Here is a 12,746-nt window from a genome sequence, read left to right as displayed (position 1 = left end):
CGTCATGTCCAGCTGGTTCTTCGACGGCTCCTGGAGAACTCTCTCTATGTCAAGGCGGAGAAATGCGAGTTCCATGCTCAGACTGTGTCATTCCTGGGATACATCGTCGCTGAAGGCAATATCCAGATGGACCCCGCAAAGGTCTCGGCAGTTACCTCCTGGCCAGTTCCGGGGAATAGGAAGAAGCTGCAGCAATTCCTCGGTTTTGCCAATTTCTACCGGAAATTCATCCGGAACTACAGCTCCGTCGCCGCTCCCCTCACAGCTCTGACCAGCATCAAACACCCCTTTTTCTGGACCCCAGAGGCCAACACAGCCTTTCATACCCTCAAGGCCCGGTTCACCACTGCCCCCATCCTCCAGATGCCGGATTCAGACCGGCAGTTCGTTGTCGAGGTGGATGCCTCAGACGTGGGAGTCGGGGCCATACTCTCTCAACGGGCAGAGGAGGACAACAAGTTGCACCCCTGTGCATTTTTCTCTCGCCGGCTTTCACCTGCAGAGCGCAATTATGATGTTGGAAACCGTGAGCTGTTGGCTGTCAAGCTTGCCCTGGAGGAGTGGCGTCACTGGCTGGAGGGGTCCACAGTTCCGTTCCTGGTCTGGACCGATCACAAAAACCTCGAATACATCCGCAATGCCAAACGTCTTAACCCCAGACAGTCCCGCTGGGCCTTGTTTTTCACCAGATTCAACTTCACCCTGTCATACCGCCCAGGTTCTCGGAACACCAAGCCGGACGCTCTCTCCCGTCAGTTTCATAAGGATGACGCCCCTTCCCAGGAACCTGCATCAATTCTGCCCGATCCCTGCGTCGTAGCTGCCCTGACCTGGGATATCGAGGAGGAAATTCAAGAGGCCCTCCGTGACCATCCCAGTCCCAGTGCATGCCCAGACGGTCGTCTCTTCGTCCCAGATAATTTGAGGTCCCGGGTCATACAGTGGGGACACAACTCCCGCCTTGCCTGCCACCCGGGCTCCGCCCGCACCTGCCATCTCCTTGCCCAGCGCTTCTGGTGGTCTTCTTTGAGAAGGGATGTCCGAGAATTCGTCCGTGCCTGCCCCACCTGCAATCAGAACAAGTCCTCCACTCGGCCCCCCGCTGGTTTACTCCAGCCCTTGCCTGTGCCCACACGACCCTGGTCCCACGTCTCCTTGGACTTTGTAACTGGCCTCCCACCATCAGGTGGGATGACTGTCATTCTCACTGTGGTTGACCGGTTCAGCAAGATGGCACACTTCATTCCCCTCCCTAAACTGCCATCTGCCAGAGAGACTGCCCAGGCTGTTCTTGATCATGTCTTCCGTCTACACGGGCTGCCCAGGGATGTTGTCTCTGACCGAGGCCCGCAATTTACCTCTACATTCTGGAAGGAGTTCTGCCGTCTTCTAGGGGCCACAGTGAGTCTCACCTCTGGGTTCCACCCCCAGTCCAATGGTCAATCCGAGCGGGCAAACCAGGAGCTGGAGAAGGCGCTGCGGTGCATGGTTTCTCGCAAACCCCAGGCTTGGGCACAACAACTGATGTGGATAGAGTATGCTCACAACTCCCTCACCTGCTCTGCCACTGGTATGTCACCTTTCCAGTGTGTGTATGGCTACCAGCCCCCCCTGTTCCCCAGCCAGGAAGGAGATGTGTCCTGCCCGTCTGCCCTCGCCTATGCCCGCCGTTGCCGTCGTACCTGGTCACAAGCTCGTGCCACGCTACTCAAGTCAGCTGTCAGCTATGCCACTGGGGCTAACCGCCGAAGATCGCCGGCACCCGCCTACCGTGTTGGCCAGAAGGTGTGGCTGTCAGCCAAGGATCTCCCACTGCGGGTGGAATCGCGTAAACTGGCACCTCGATTCCTCGGCCCGTTCCCTATCCAGAGGGTCATCAGCCCAACCGCAGTCCGGCTCCAGTTGCCAACCTCCATGAGGGTGCACCCTACTTTCCATGTTTCGAAAGTCAAGCCGACGCATGAAAGCCCGCTGGTCCCCGTGCCGCTTCCTCCTCCTCCTCCTCGCCTCGTTGACGGTGGGCTGGTGTACACCGTTCGACGCCTGCTTCGGTCCAGACGGCGTGGTAGGGGCCTCCAGTATCTCGTCGACTGGGAGGGCTATGGACCTGAGGAGAGAACCTGGGTGCCAGCCAGTCGGATTGTGGACCGGACACTCATCGCCGACTTCCACCGTCTGCATCCTGATCAACCTGCAATCCGTAGGGGCCGCCCCAGAGGGGTCCCTAACCGTCCTGCCAGCCCGGCTTCCTGTCATGTGCCTGACCCTGACCCTGTCTCGGTACCTGTCCCGTCTTCTGTCCACGACCCTCCAGCTCCCTCCGAGGATGAGGATGTTCACTCGGACCGCTCGGAGGAATTCTAGCCCTCCACCGGCTCCCCTCCGCCCTCCCGACGTGGTGTCACTCTTGGGGACTTCTGGGGCCGTCCCTTAGGGGGGGGGTTCTGTCATGAGCTCTCTCTCTGCCTGGTAACACGTGCTGATTGAAGTCTGATGACCTCCACCTGTTCCTGCTCTGTTCTGCCTCACCCTCGTTACCTACCAGCTGCACTGCATTCACCACTCATCATGCCCTCTATATAAAGCCTTGCTTTTCAGTCCACACTTGTCAGATCGTCTGCAACCAGCACCAGTTACCTGCCTGTTTTTGAAAACGCCTCTGACTCTTTGCCTGTGATCCCGGACCCGCTCGACTACTTCTGTGTTCTCCAGCCCCGGTAATCTTGACCTGCCTTCCGTCCCTCTTCTACGAATACCGCCTAGTCCTTGACTGTACTGCTGCTTCGTTTCAATTGCTGTTGTGTGTGTGTTTCCCCCAGGACTTCCCGGATTTTCCAGCTCCTGCCATCGCTGTTCGGCTACTGGGGGAACACACACACGCAGACTCTTGGAACTCCTGTACCCCCCCCGGAACCCCTGAAACCCCCTTAACCCCCTACCCTTAAATAAACTTTTGAACGTGACGCTTTTGTGGTCCTCGTCCTGTTTGGTGTCTGACAGAAACACCTTAGAGTTCATCTAGGACAGTCTTTAGACAAATAATTTAATGCAAACTCACTCTGTTTGGTCACACAAGAATTGAAATCTCTAAAACCAATAAACTACACAAATGGTTACACATCATTTCACAGCGCATGAAATGGAGGACCGCAGGATTTACAGAAAGTGGATTGGTCCATCTTGCTCAAAGACGTCCTATCCTTCTCTTGTGCCATGCTTGCAGCCTGTACTAGGCTAACACAGATTTACAGGCCACTAGCATCAGCATGACACCCCTGCACTTAAGCTAATGGGGCCGTGTGTTGTGGAGACCGGGTTGGCTACTCCATTATAGTCTAGCGTCAGTGGACGAGTCAGCCTGAAGCTCTGATCTGAATGATGATTTTTACCCCAGATGAAGTAATCAATGCTAATCAATCACAATTAATGCTGAGCCAACTGGTCCATGACTGCAAGAAAGGCAAACAACAAACTCTGACTTTTATTGTGTGGATGTGTGGGTCTATTATGTTGGTGTGTGTGTGGGGTTGTGTGATTGTGTGTTTTCATACTAAGCTATTACGTAAGATTGGTAAAATGCAAGTTTACTCTGATGAAGTGCATTGCCAAGTGTATCAGTAAAATGTTGGGAAGGGAAGTTTCTAAATACCTGCTATGCTAAGCATTTCTTCTGACACACACACACACACACACACACTCAATCTCACTCTCTCTTTCTTCACAGAAATACACTTACAGACACAGGCACCTTTAAATGTAAACTTGCATTTAATAAACTGTATTCTCACATGAAGAGAGAAACTTAGTATTGGAAGTATTATTGTATTGATCTTTTGTCAATGTCAGTACTTCTTATTGTTCCTCAGTAATTTAAAAAATATCCACCGCTGATTTTCTCTTTGAGCATGTTGGAATTGCATATTACCAATCATATTTAAAGTTTGACAAATAATTCATACATTATCGATGACTGGAAACACTTAAAAACAACTCTTTGAAATTAAATGTTTTTGAAGTCATTTGAGTGTTATTTACTGTGTGCTGGTGCATGCATGGATATATATGACACATCTGTATATTGTTAATAATGTAAAATAAAGTCCTTGATGACTTTAGCAATGATTGTTTTCATCTGTCTATTGTTGTCTATGTCTTATCTTTATTTGTCCTTTTGCCTGTGTGGGTATAACAAATATGCTGAATCAGCAGGATGTCTACAGCTCAGGACAGGAAAGACCGAACTTCCAAACCCCAGGATGTCACAAAAAGGAAGCGAGAACAGAAAAATCGAGGTCAGTGTATGGCGTGCATGAGCATGGATGTAATACAATTCAAAACAATAGGTGTGTGTGGGTATGTGGATGGGTGAACATACATGATTCTAATTTTATATGCAATATTTCACTCAACTTATTTGTGGTAGGCTTTTCTTGTTTGTACAACCTGCTGCTGACAACACCCTGATATGGACTTTAAAAGCATCTGCAAAAACACATTAATAAATGAGGCCTGTCGATGTGGCTGGATTAAATGCTGTTGATGCATTTCAAGCATCCTGCTAGATCATTCCCAGACTTAAGGTATCCAAATGAAAGGTGAAAAAAAACTAAATGTTGAACATGAGTGAACATGTGACTGAAACAATGCTGCTACAAAATGAGAGATGGTCAGAGGGATCAAACAGAATAAATTCAAAACTATGAATAAAATACTAGAATATCATTGAAAATAATCTCTGACACTCGGGTGCATATGGCACAGGTACCTTGTTTGGTGCATTGTGCTCTGACTCTGACACACACACACACACACACACGCACACACACACACACACACACACACACACACACACACACAGTCTGTTCATCTGAAGTGTTAGGGATTACTCTGTCCATTGGCAATGATTGAGTGCAACATTTTACATGTAACATTGTATCCATACACACATACACAAATGCCTTCACAGACATCTATCACACGCACTCTCTCTCTCTCTCTCTCTCTCTCTCTCACACACACACACACACACACACACACACACACACACACACACACACACAAACAAACACAGGTCCTACCAAATCTCTTTATCTGTCACTGCAACTGCTAACTGCACATATGACTCAGAGAGGCTCTCGTGGACGTGTTGGCTCTGCTCCTCACAGCTCACAGACATCCATCTGACCTGACAGCTGGCAGCTGATCCTCCTGAGTGAGCCCATCTTTTTACCCTGGAGATGGGCAAACTACCCCCCCCCCCCCCCCACCCCCAATCAGAGCACAAAAGCCCCAGGTCTGAGAGATCTGTGCGGTTCTTCTTTAATAAGGGCGGAGGAAAAGGAGGACAAATAAAGAGGAAGAAGTTTAAGCAAAACAAAGCGAGAGATCAAATGTCATTTGCCTCTGTTCAGCGGAAGCAACCCATTCCTCTCAGCCAAACCGTGTTCACGGACAGTTGTAATTAGTTTTGGTGAATGTATGATTTCATTCGAGAGACATGCATAAAAATATCCTGTTTTTTTGTCTGTGGATGAGGATGTTTTCCATGAAGAGAGTGAGAAGTCTTTTTTCCATCGAGTGTGTGCATCTCTCCCCCTTTGTGATGAGTGTGTCCCTGACTATGTGTGAGTGTGTGTGTGTGTGTGTGTGTGTGTGTGTGTGTGTGTACTTGTCGGCTTGCCTGCCAAGACCTTTCCTCTCCAAGCCACAATGTGGGGGCCAGTGGAGGAAAAGGAGGAGAGGAGAGACAACGGAGTCTGTTTTCTGTACCTGATGATAACGGTCCATCTTCTATCACTCCATAATCTCTGTCCTCAGTCTGGCCTTCCTGGGGAGGGCATTCCTGATCCAGAAGGGGGGGGGGGGGGGTATGAACATAAGATTAGAAAAATGCCATGGCCCAACCAAATAAGAATGAGTGAGCGAGACATGGTCAGAAAGGCAAAATAGCAAGGAGTCTGAGGTCAATAGAAAGTAGGCAGCAGTAAATTCTTTTAAGATATTCACTTCCAAAATTACATCCTTGTAAGCGTACATGGCATTCAAATACTAGCCCCCCAAAACCATAAAATATCCTGGGGAATAAGACAAACTAGGGGCATTCAGCATTCCTGAAGTTCAAGATTTAGTCAAAAATGTAGGTGAAAATGAAGAAGCAGTTGTAGTTGGCAAGTTCTGGTGTGGCATTGCTGAGTTTAGTGAAAAGGTAGCGTGAATCTTACTTGCAATGTGTCCCTTACTCATGCTTCTGTGTAAAGATATGTGTCATGCATCATTAGGCACATGCACACACACACACACACACACACACACACACACACACACACACACACACACACACACACACACTCACACTCACACTCTCTCCCTCTCTCTCTCACACACACACACACACACACACACACACACACACTCTCTCTCTCTCTCTCTCTCTCTCTCTCTCTCTCTCTCACACACACACACACAAACACACATTTGCAAGTACTGTTGTGGCATTGCTGAGTTTAGTGACAAGGTAGTGTGAATCTTACTTGCAATGTGTCCCTTACTCATGCTTCTGTGTAAAGATATCTGTGTCATGCATCATTAGGCACATGCACACGTGCACACACAGATACACTCACTCCATGCACACACACACACACACACACACACACACACACACGCACAGACACACAGACACACACACACACACACACACCTTTCCCCCTGTGGTGTAGCTGCTGCCACATGTTCTTTATGGGCAACTGTAATCATTTTAGCTGCCAAGCATTAACACACTGATGCGTGAACAGTGCTGGGGGCTTCTCATCTGTGCATGTGCATTCCTCTTTCACACCTCTACTGTACCATGAGGACAGGTCCAAAGGCAAAGCCTTTGCACAATACCTTCCCCTAAAGCCAGACCCAGTCTGTGACATGATCATGTAATCCTCACACTTATCCACTCAACTCGTCTCACCCCAATCCGGAGCCTGACACCAGCCTTGACCCCGGCTCCACTGTCTCAGTACCCTCTCAAGGGGGCATATCCTGAGCATATGTGCACAGATGGGCACAGAGGAGTTAACAAGCAAATATAGCTGCAAAGTAATCATTTTAATGCAGTGTGTGTGTGTGTGTGTGTGTGTGTGTGTGTGTGTGTGTGCTGCTTATATGTGTACAGTAAGAAGATAAATGTACCCCAAGACATCCTATGGTGTAGCCTACATGAGTAAATTTCAGATACAACTGAAAGGAATTTCTCCTCATCAAAAAAGCACTATTGTGTGAGCAGAAATATACATACACACTCGCACACGCACACATACTTTATACACAGACCATAGACACATGCACAAAAACATGAGCATGCGCATTCCTGCGATGCCCAGAGCTTACATAAGGCAACTGATATCTAATTACTGTAAAGAGGTGACAAACATGAGCTGGCACACACACAAACACTGCTGAGTGGCAGCACTTTCCCTCTGGCCGAGAGCACGGTAACTGACCTTTAGGTGTTCCTCACACCTAACACAAAACAGCCGTGAAAAGACCATCAAAAAATAAATTGGGAGGCTAGAATGCTCTCTCAGTGCTAATTAATTGGGTCAGTCTTTTAGACAAGATGTTTTACAAGAAATATAATGCAATTTGCCTAATTAATTTGAAACAATTGGCCACAATAATCTTTGTAATGCCACTTTGGCCATCTCACACAGGAATTGTCACATTACTGCAACCATGATAGTATCAGTATTTCAATTAAAGTTTTTGGGTTTGATTGCTACTTAATCAACAGCAGTCCAGGATGCTGGACTGAATCAGGACTTACAGTACTTGCCACACAGGCCATTCCTTTGATTTAATTAGTGGAAACACTAACGCAAAGTCAGCACTGTGCACGGACATCTTGTAAAGGACTAGAACAGAGAGCTGTTTCCATGGAGCCGAGCCAGGGGACATAAAACGATGACCTTTACTGACTTGCTGGCATGTATAAGTCAGTGGTCAGACCCCCCTTAACACAAACACACACACACACACACATGCCACAATCAACTCCTACCCATCAATCTCTTGGCTTCCTGTGGAGACCTTATACACAAATGCCTTCAGGGTCATTGTATGATGCTCTCCATCAGTTCTGGGGGTGGGTTGCACATCTCTCAAAGATACTACATAGTCTGATCCTCTGAGGCTTTAAGCATGTCTTGACCATTTCCTTTACAAATCTCACGGCTCTGTCTCTCCACTGGAACAGTAACAAGCCAGATCTTGCCGATCTGCCCCATATCCTGTGGCTGACTAATGTAATGTCTGAACAAGTATAAACAAACATGTCTGATATTATGCTGCAGACTTGCAGGGCTGGGTGTCAGAGGTGGTTTTGCACAGCAGGCAGTGGGATCTTGTCAGTGAGCACTGTTTCTCCATCAGTAGGGGGTTTGTTTGCCTGGCCTTTGTCCCACCTGCTGAAAGCTTCTCCTTGCACATTTGTTCACCGTCTTTTCTCCTCTCCAGTTATCTCTTTGCTTTCTGTCACACACATACATATGTAAATGCACACGCACACACATGTACGCACGCACGCCCACATACACACACACACACCCACATACACACACACGCACGCATGCACGCACAAATGCACACATGCACACACACACACACACACCTTTTCCTGCCTGCTTCAGTAAATAGTCTTAGCTATGACTTGACAGGCTGGACATAATGCGTATGTACTCATTGATTGTGAAAGTGCCTCTACAAACAGTAAGTTTGCATTTCCTTGTGGAGTAAAAGGGAGGACATTTGGCAGACACTGATAGTGATCTGACCACAGATAATGGAATAGGCTTGGCATTCACATCATTTCCCATTATTTTCAAATGGAATTAAATATCAATTTATGAGGATACAGAGATACAATTTGTTCTTCTGACAACAGACAGATGAAAGTGAGACAAGCACATCCACACACAGCCACTCACTCTCTCTCTCTCTCTCACACACACACACACACACACACACACACACACACACACACACACACACACACACAGGGTAGTTTACTGCTTTAATAATATATCATGCCTAGCTTGTCATTAGCTTGCGCTCGTAAACTCTAAGCTGCGGTTTAATTAGCAGGATGTTACACTCTTTCAGCACACATGTACTGCAGCCACATATGGTCACACATGCATGCACACACACACACACCTACACAAATGCATGCACACACAAACACGTGCACACACGCGCGCGCACACACACACACTTCAGCACACATGTGCATTTATTAGTTTGTGCATCTTTAAAAGTGCTCTGCATGGAAGGTTGTTAAAGGCATAGGCTGGGTTTGATGTCTGTTTGCCTGGCTGTCAGCTAGCCAGTGTCATTCATTCATTGTGGTCACTAAATGAATAAGGCCTGGTTAAATTATTCAAAACATGAAGATGAGTGTTCTCCTATGCATGGGACTATGTGTAAGTTAGGCACTGAATTACAGGGCCATTTCCCTATATGGTTCCCTTATGACAGCCATAAATATACAACCAAACAGAAATAACCTGTGCATGGATATGATTATCTTTATGTATGGCAAACATCTGGGTCTTTTCATCTAAAGCCAAAAAGGAACTCAGTCACATTGTCGATGCTCTACATATCATCAGACACAGAGTACTGTATAATCAAACAAAGAGGTGTTCTACTGGGAATTGTGGCCAGTCGGTGACCTCACCCAGATGCCATGACCTAATGGCTGAGGACACACTGTCCATAGGGGTCAGGGAGGTTATGTACAGTTGTAGAACAAGAGCTGGACAAGGGTGCCTCTCTATGAGGGAACCCTGTCTGTGAGAAAGGGAGAGCTGCAGTAAGACAAGACTTTCAGTGGGTCACTGGACTACGTGTGTGTGTGTGTGTGTGTGTGTGTGTGTGTGTGGGGGGGTCATTCCCAATATTCCCCACCTAAAAGCTAGTCTTTCGAAGGAACCAACTCAAGAATATGCTCAGTCAATATCCATTATAACATCACAACATCTAAGGAATGAACAGTGGTTGATGAATAGAGCAGATATATTGGGAACCTGTGACACTGTCTTATCCATCACATTCGATCATTCCTGACATTCCTACACGTGATTAGGAGTAAAAATAAATTAGATTAAGTAAGACTAAATAAGAACTTTATGAATCTTGGGTTATAATTTTAATTCAGCAAAAATGTATCTAAAATGTAATATTTATAATATTAGAAACCGGTGGAAATGTATAGACTTTTCTGGAATGCCCTTCCCAGTGGCCTTTGTAGTTTCAACAGTTCTATTCTTACCTGTGGGTGTCTGATGATGGAGGGTCGAGGAATCTGCGGGTACTTCATGCCCAGGTCAGGGCTGCCCTCCTGGGCTTCATCGTCAGAGAGCTCCCTGAGGCTGGGAGAGGACTGGAGGCTGTGTACATCCTCCTCCAGCTCCAGCTCCAGCTCCGGCTCAGCAGAGCTGGGCTTGGTGCCGTTGGGAGCTTTAGATCGGATCGACACATGGCTGACATGGCATGAGACAGGACTCGAGTCTCTGAGCTCGCTCGCCGGCTCCTTGGACGCAGGCTGGGCAGAGATGGGCCGCGGGAACTCGGCGGGGTCAAACTCGCCGTGGCAGGTCTCGGGGTTCACGTCCTGCGTTGGGTCGGCCGACACGTCCGCAGGGCCGCCGAAGCAGTACTGCAGAGAGGAGCACGGCAAACCATGCATGGCACCGCCGGAACAAAACCACCTAATTAATAAACAAACCCAGTTAACAAGCTTAACCCGGTCCTGTAGATTAGGTACACTCCAGCATGGACCTCAGAGTACACAGAGAGGAATAAATAAAGATGGCATTGCAGGACAATGAACCATCCCATGCACTTCTACATGATGGTCTTGCAGAAAAGTTCTTAGCGGTTTCCTTCTATTACACTTTTCCCAGGTGTCTGTAATGTGTTAGACATTCAGACCCAGGTATGCTAATCAGCAACTCTCCTCATTAGAAAAAGTAAGCCTCTCTTTCTATGACTGTCTCCTCTCCCAGCCTCTGGTAACCTGCCTGGGTCTCCAGTGTTCTTCCTCGTGAGCTCCTCTCAGTTTCAGCACAAAACAAAGATCCCTCTTAGTTTGTTTTCCAGAGACCTTCACACAATTGGCTATGATGTGTCAGATGAGTATCATTCTCTCCTCAGTGTCTCTGCCTCAGTGAAGTTGCTTGTGTCGGAAACAGCACATAGCTGTGGAAGGCTCCTGAAAGTGTATGGGTGCCTTTGTGTATGTGTTTGTGTGTGTGTGTGTGTGTGTGTGTGTGTGTGTGTGAGAGAGAGAGAGAGAGAGAACAAAAAAGAAGGCAGAAAGAGAGAGAGAGTGAGACGAAAAAGTGGGAGTGCTCAGGTGTCTGGTTACCTGGGCAGGTATTCCACTTGCTTGCCAAGGCTCTGCCACATTGTTGCCACGCTGCCATCAGTGAGTGAATTCGCTGGCTGTTGCGGCTTCGGATTACGGTTGCCAATGGTAACCGATAGGCCCATGTGTGAAGCCTGATCATTCGAAAGCCCTCTAGGTTATCGGTGCCCTCATCAAGCAGTGAGCAGGTTGCACTTAAATAAAACGATCACACCACAAAAAAGATCAGTGCCAGTGGATCTTGGGTAACTCATCCTTAAATATTGATATGTTCAAATTCAGGGAGCATTTACCTGCCAATCACTCAGTCGCCTTTGTGTCTGGTTCTGCATAGTTTTTCAGCATTAAAAGCTTCAGAAGCCACTGTATTCTTCATAAGACAGATTACTGTGTCAAATCATCAATGGCAAGGTGAAAATTCGGCTATATGTATTCAGTTTCAACAGTTCTATTCTTACCTGTGGGTGTCTGATGATGGAGGGTCGAGAGATCTGCGGGTACTTCATGCCCAGGTTAGGGCTGCCCTCCTGGGCTTCATGGTCAGAGAGCTCCCTGAGGCTGGGAGAAGACTGGAGGGTGTTTACGTACATTTATGCCATGATGGTAAAAAAAGGAGCCTAAAATAATATCCATTGTGTTAAGAAACATTTACTCTGCAAGATAAAGACAGTTAGGCTTGTATTAACCTCCTGAAAGAATACATTAACACAGTGATGCGGTGCTTTATGTGACTCACTGTGGTCAGTTAAGATCCCATGGCACTTATTGCAAAGAGGAGGGGGTCCCCCAGTGTCCTAGCTACATTCCCAACCTGGCTCATTCAATCTGGCCCTCCAATCATCTCCCGGTATAATTGGCTTTTTCATTCATTCTCTCACTCTGCACATCATGGTGTGTGGTGAGTTCTGGTGCATGGCTACCCCTTCACGTTAAAGTGCTTTGGGGTCTTGACACATAGAAATGCAAGTTGTTGTTGGATGTGGTCATGTCAGCAGGTTGCGCTGGAAATCTGCATGTCCACTACTAGACCCTATCATTTGCTACCCTCTAGTGGCCAACACGGTGCACCTCAAATATGCTGAAAATGTTGGGTAAAGGAATAATCCATTTCTCTTTGCATATTATTTTAAATTGCTTACAAGCACAACATCTTTTTTTTATTCTTCACCTTGTGTTGAGCCAGGCCCTACTAAACCCACGTTGGCCTCTGATATAACAGGTCCAATAATCTGACAGCAGCATGTAAATGGAGCCACATTGTAAATCCTCCGCTGCATATCTCCAAACTATATCCTAATGACAGAAAAAAAATAACTAAATAAAAAAA

General features: G+C 47.3%; 1 protein-coding gene across 1 annotated transcript; it reads right to left on the bottom strand.

Moving 5' to 3' along the window:
• Positions 1 to 5,314: 5,314 nt before the first annotated feature.
• LOC121724119 (lateral signaling target protein 2 homolog) lies at positions 5,315 to 12,009 on the bottom strand. Its single transcript, XM_042110476.1, has 4 exons — positions 11,878 to 12,009; positions 11,420 to 11,470; positions 10,322 to 10,708; positions 5,315 to 5,842 (listed from the first exon to the last, which is right to left on the bottom strand). Exons 1-4 carry the CDS (start codon positions 12,007 to 12,009, stop codon positions 5,462 to 5,464), a joined length of 951 nt encoding a protein of 316 aa, XP_041966410.1. The 3' UTR covers positions 5,315 to 5,461.
• Between the last annotated feature and the right edge of the window lie 737 nt (positions 12,010 to 12,746).

The sequence above is a fragment of the Alosa sapidissima genome, chromosome 11 (genome assembly GCF_018492685.1).
Source record: "Alosa sapidissima isolate fAloSap1 chromosome 11, fAloSap1.pri, whole genome shotgun sequence".
In the NCBI taxonomy this organism is placed as follows: domain Eukaryota; kingdom Metazoa; phylum Chordata; class Actinopteri; order Clupeiformes; family Clupeidae; genus Alosa; species Alosa sapidissima.
The sequence above is the reverse complement of the archived record's forward strand: the minus strand, read 5'-3'. Positions and strand labels throughout refer to the sequence as shown.

Bases quoted from the DNA above. Each gene is read 5' to 3' on its own strand.
- LOC121724119 (XM_042110476.1), bottom strand. From the start codon at position 12,009: ATGTACGTAAACACCCTCCAGTCTTCTCCCAGCCTCAGGGAGCTCTCT. The intron at 10,709-11,419 runs GTAACCAGACAC...TCCTCTCTGCAG, and splicing joins CAAGTGGAATACCTGCCCAG to TACTGCTTCGGCGGCCCTGC. The intron at 5,843-10,321 runs GTAAGAATAGAA...CTTCTGGATCAG, and splicing joins CCATCATCAGACACCCACAG to GAATGCCCTCCCCAGGAAGG.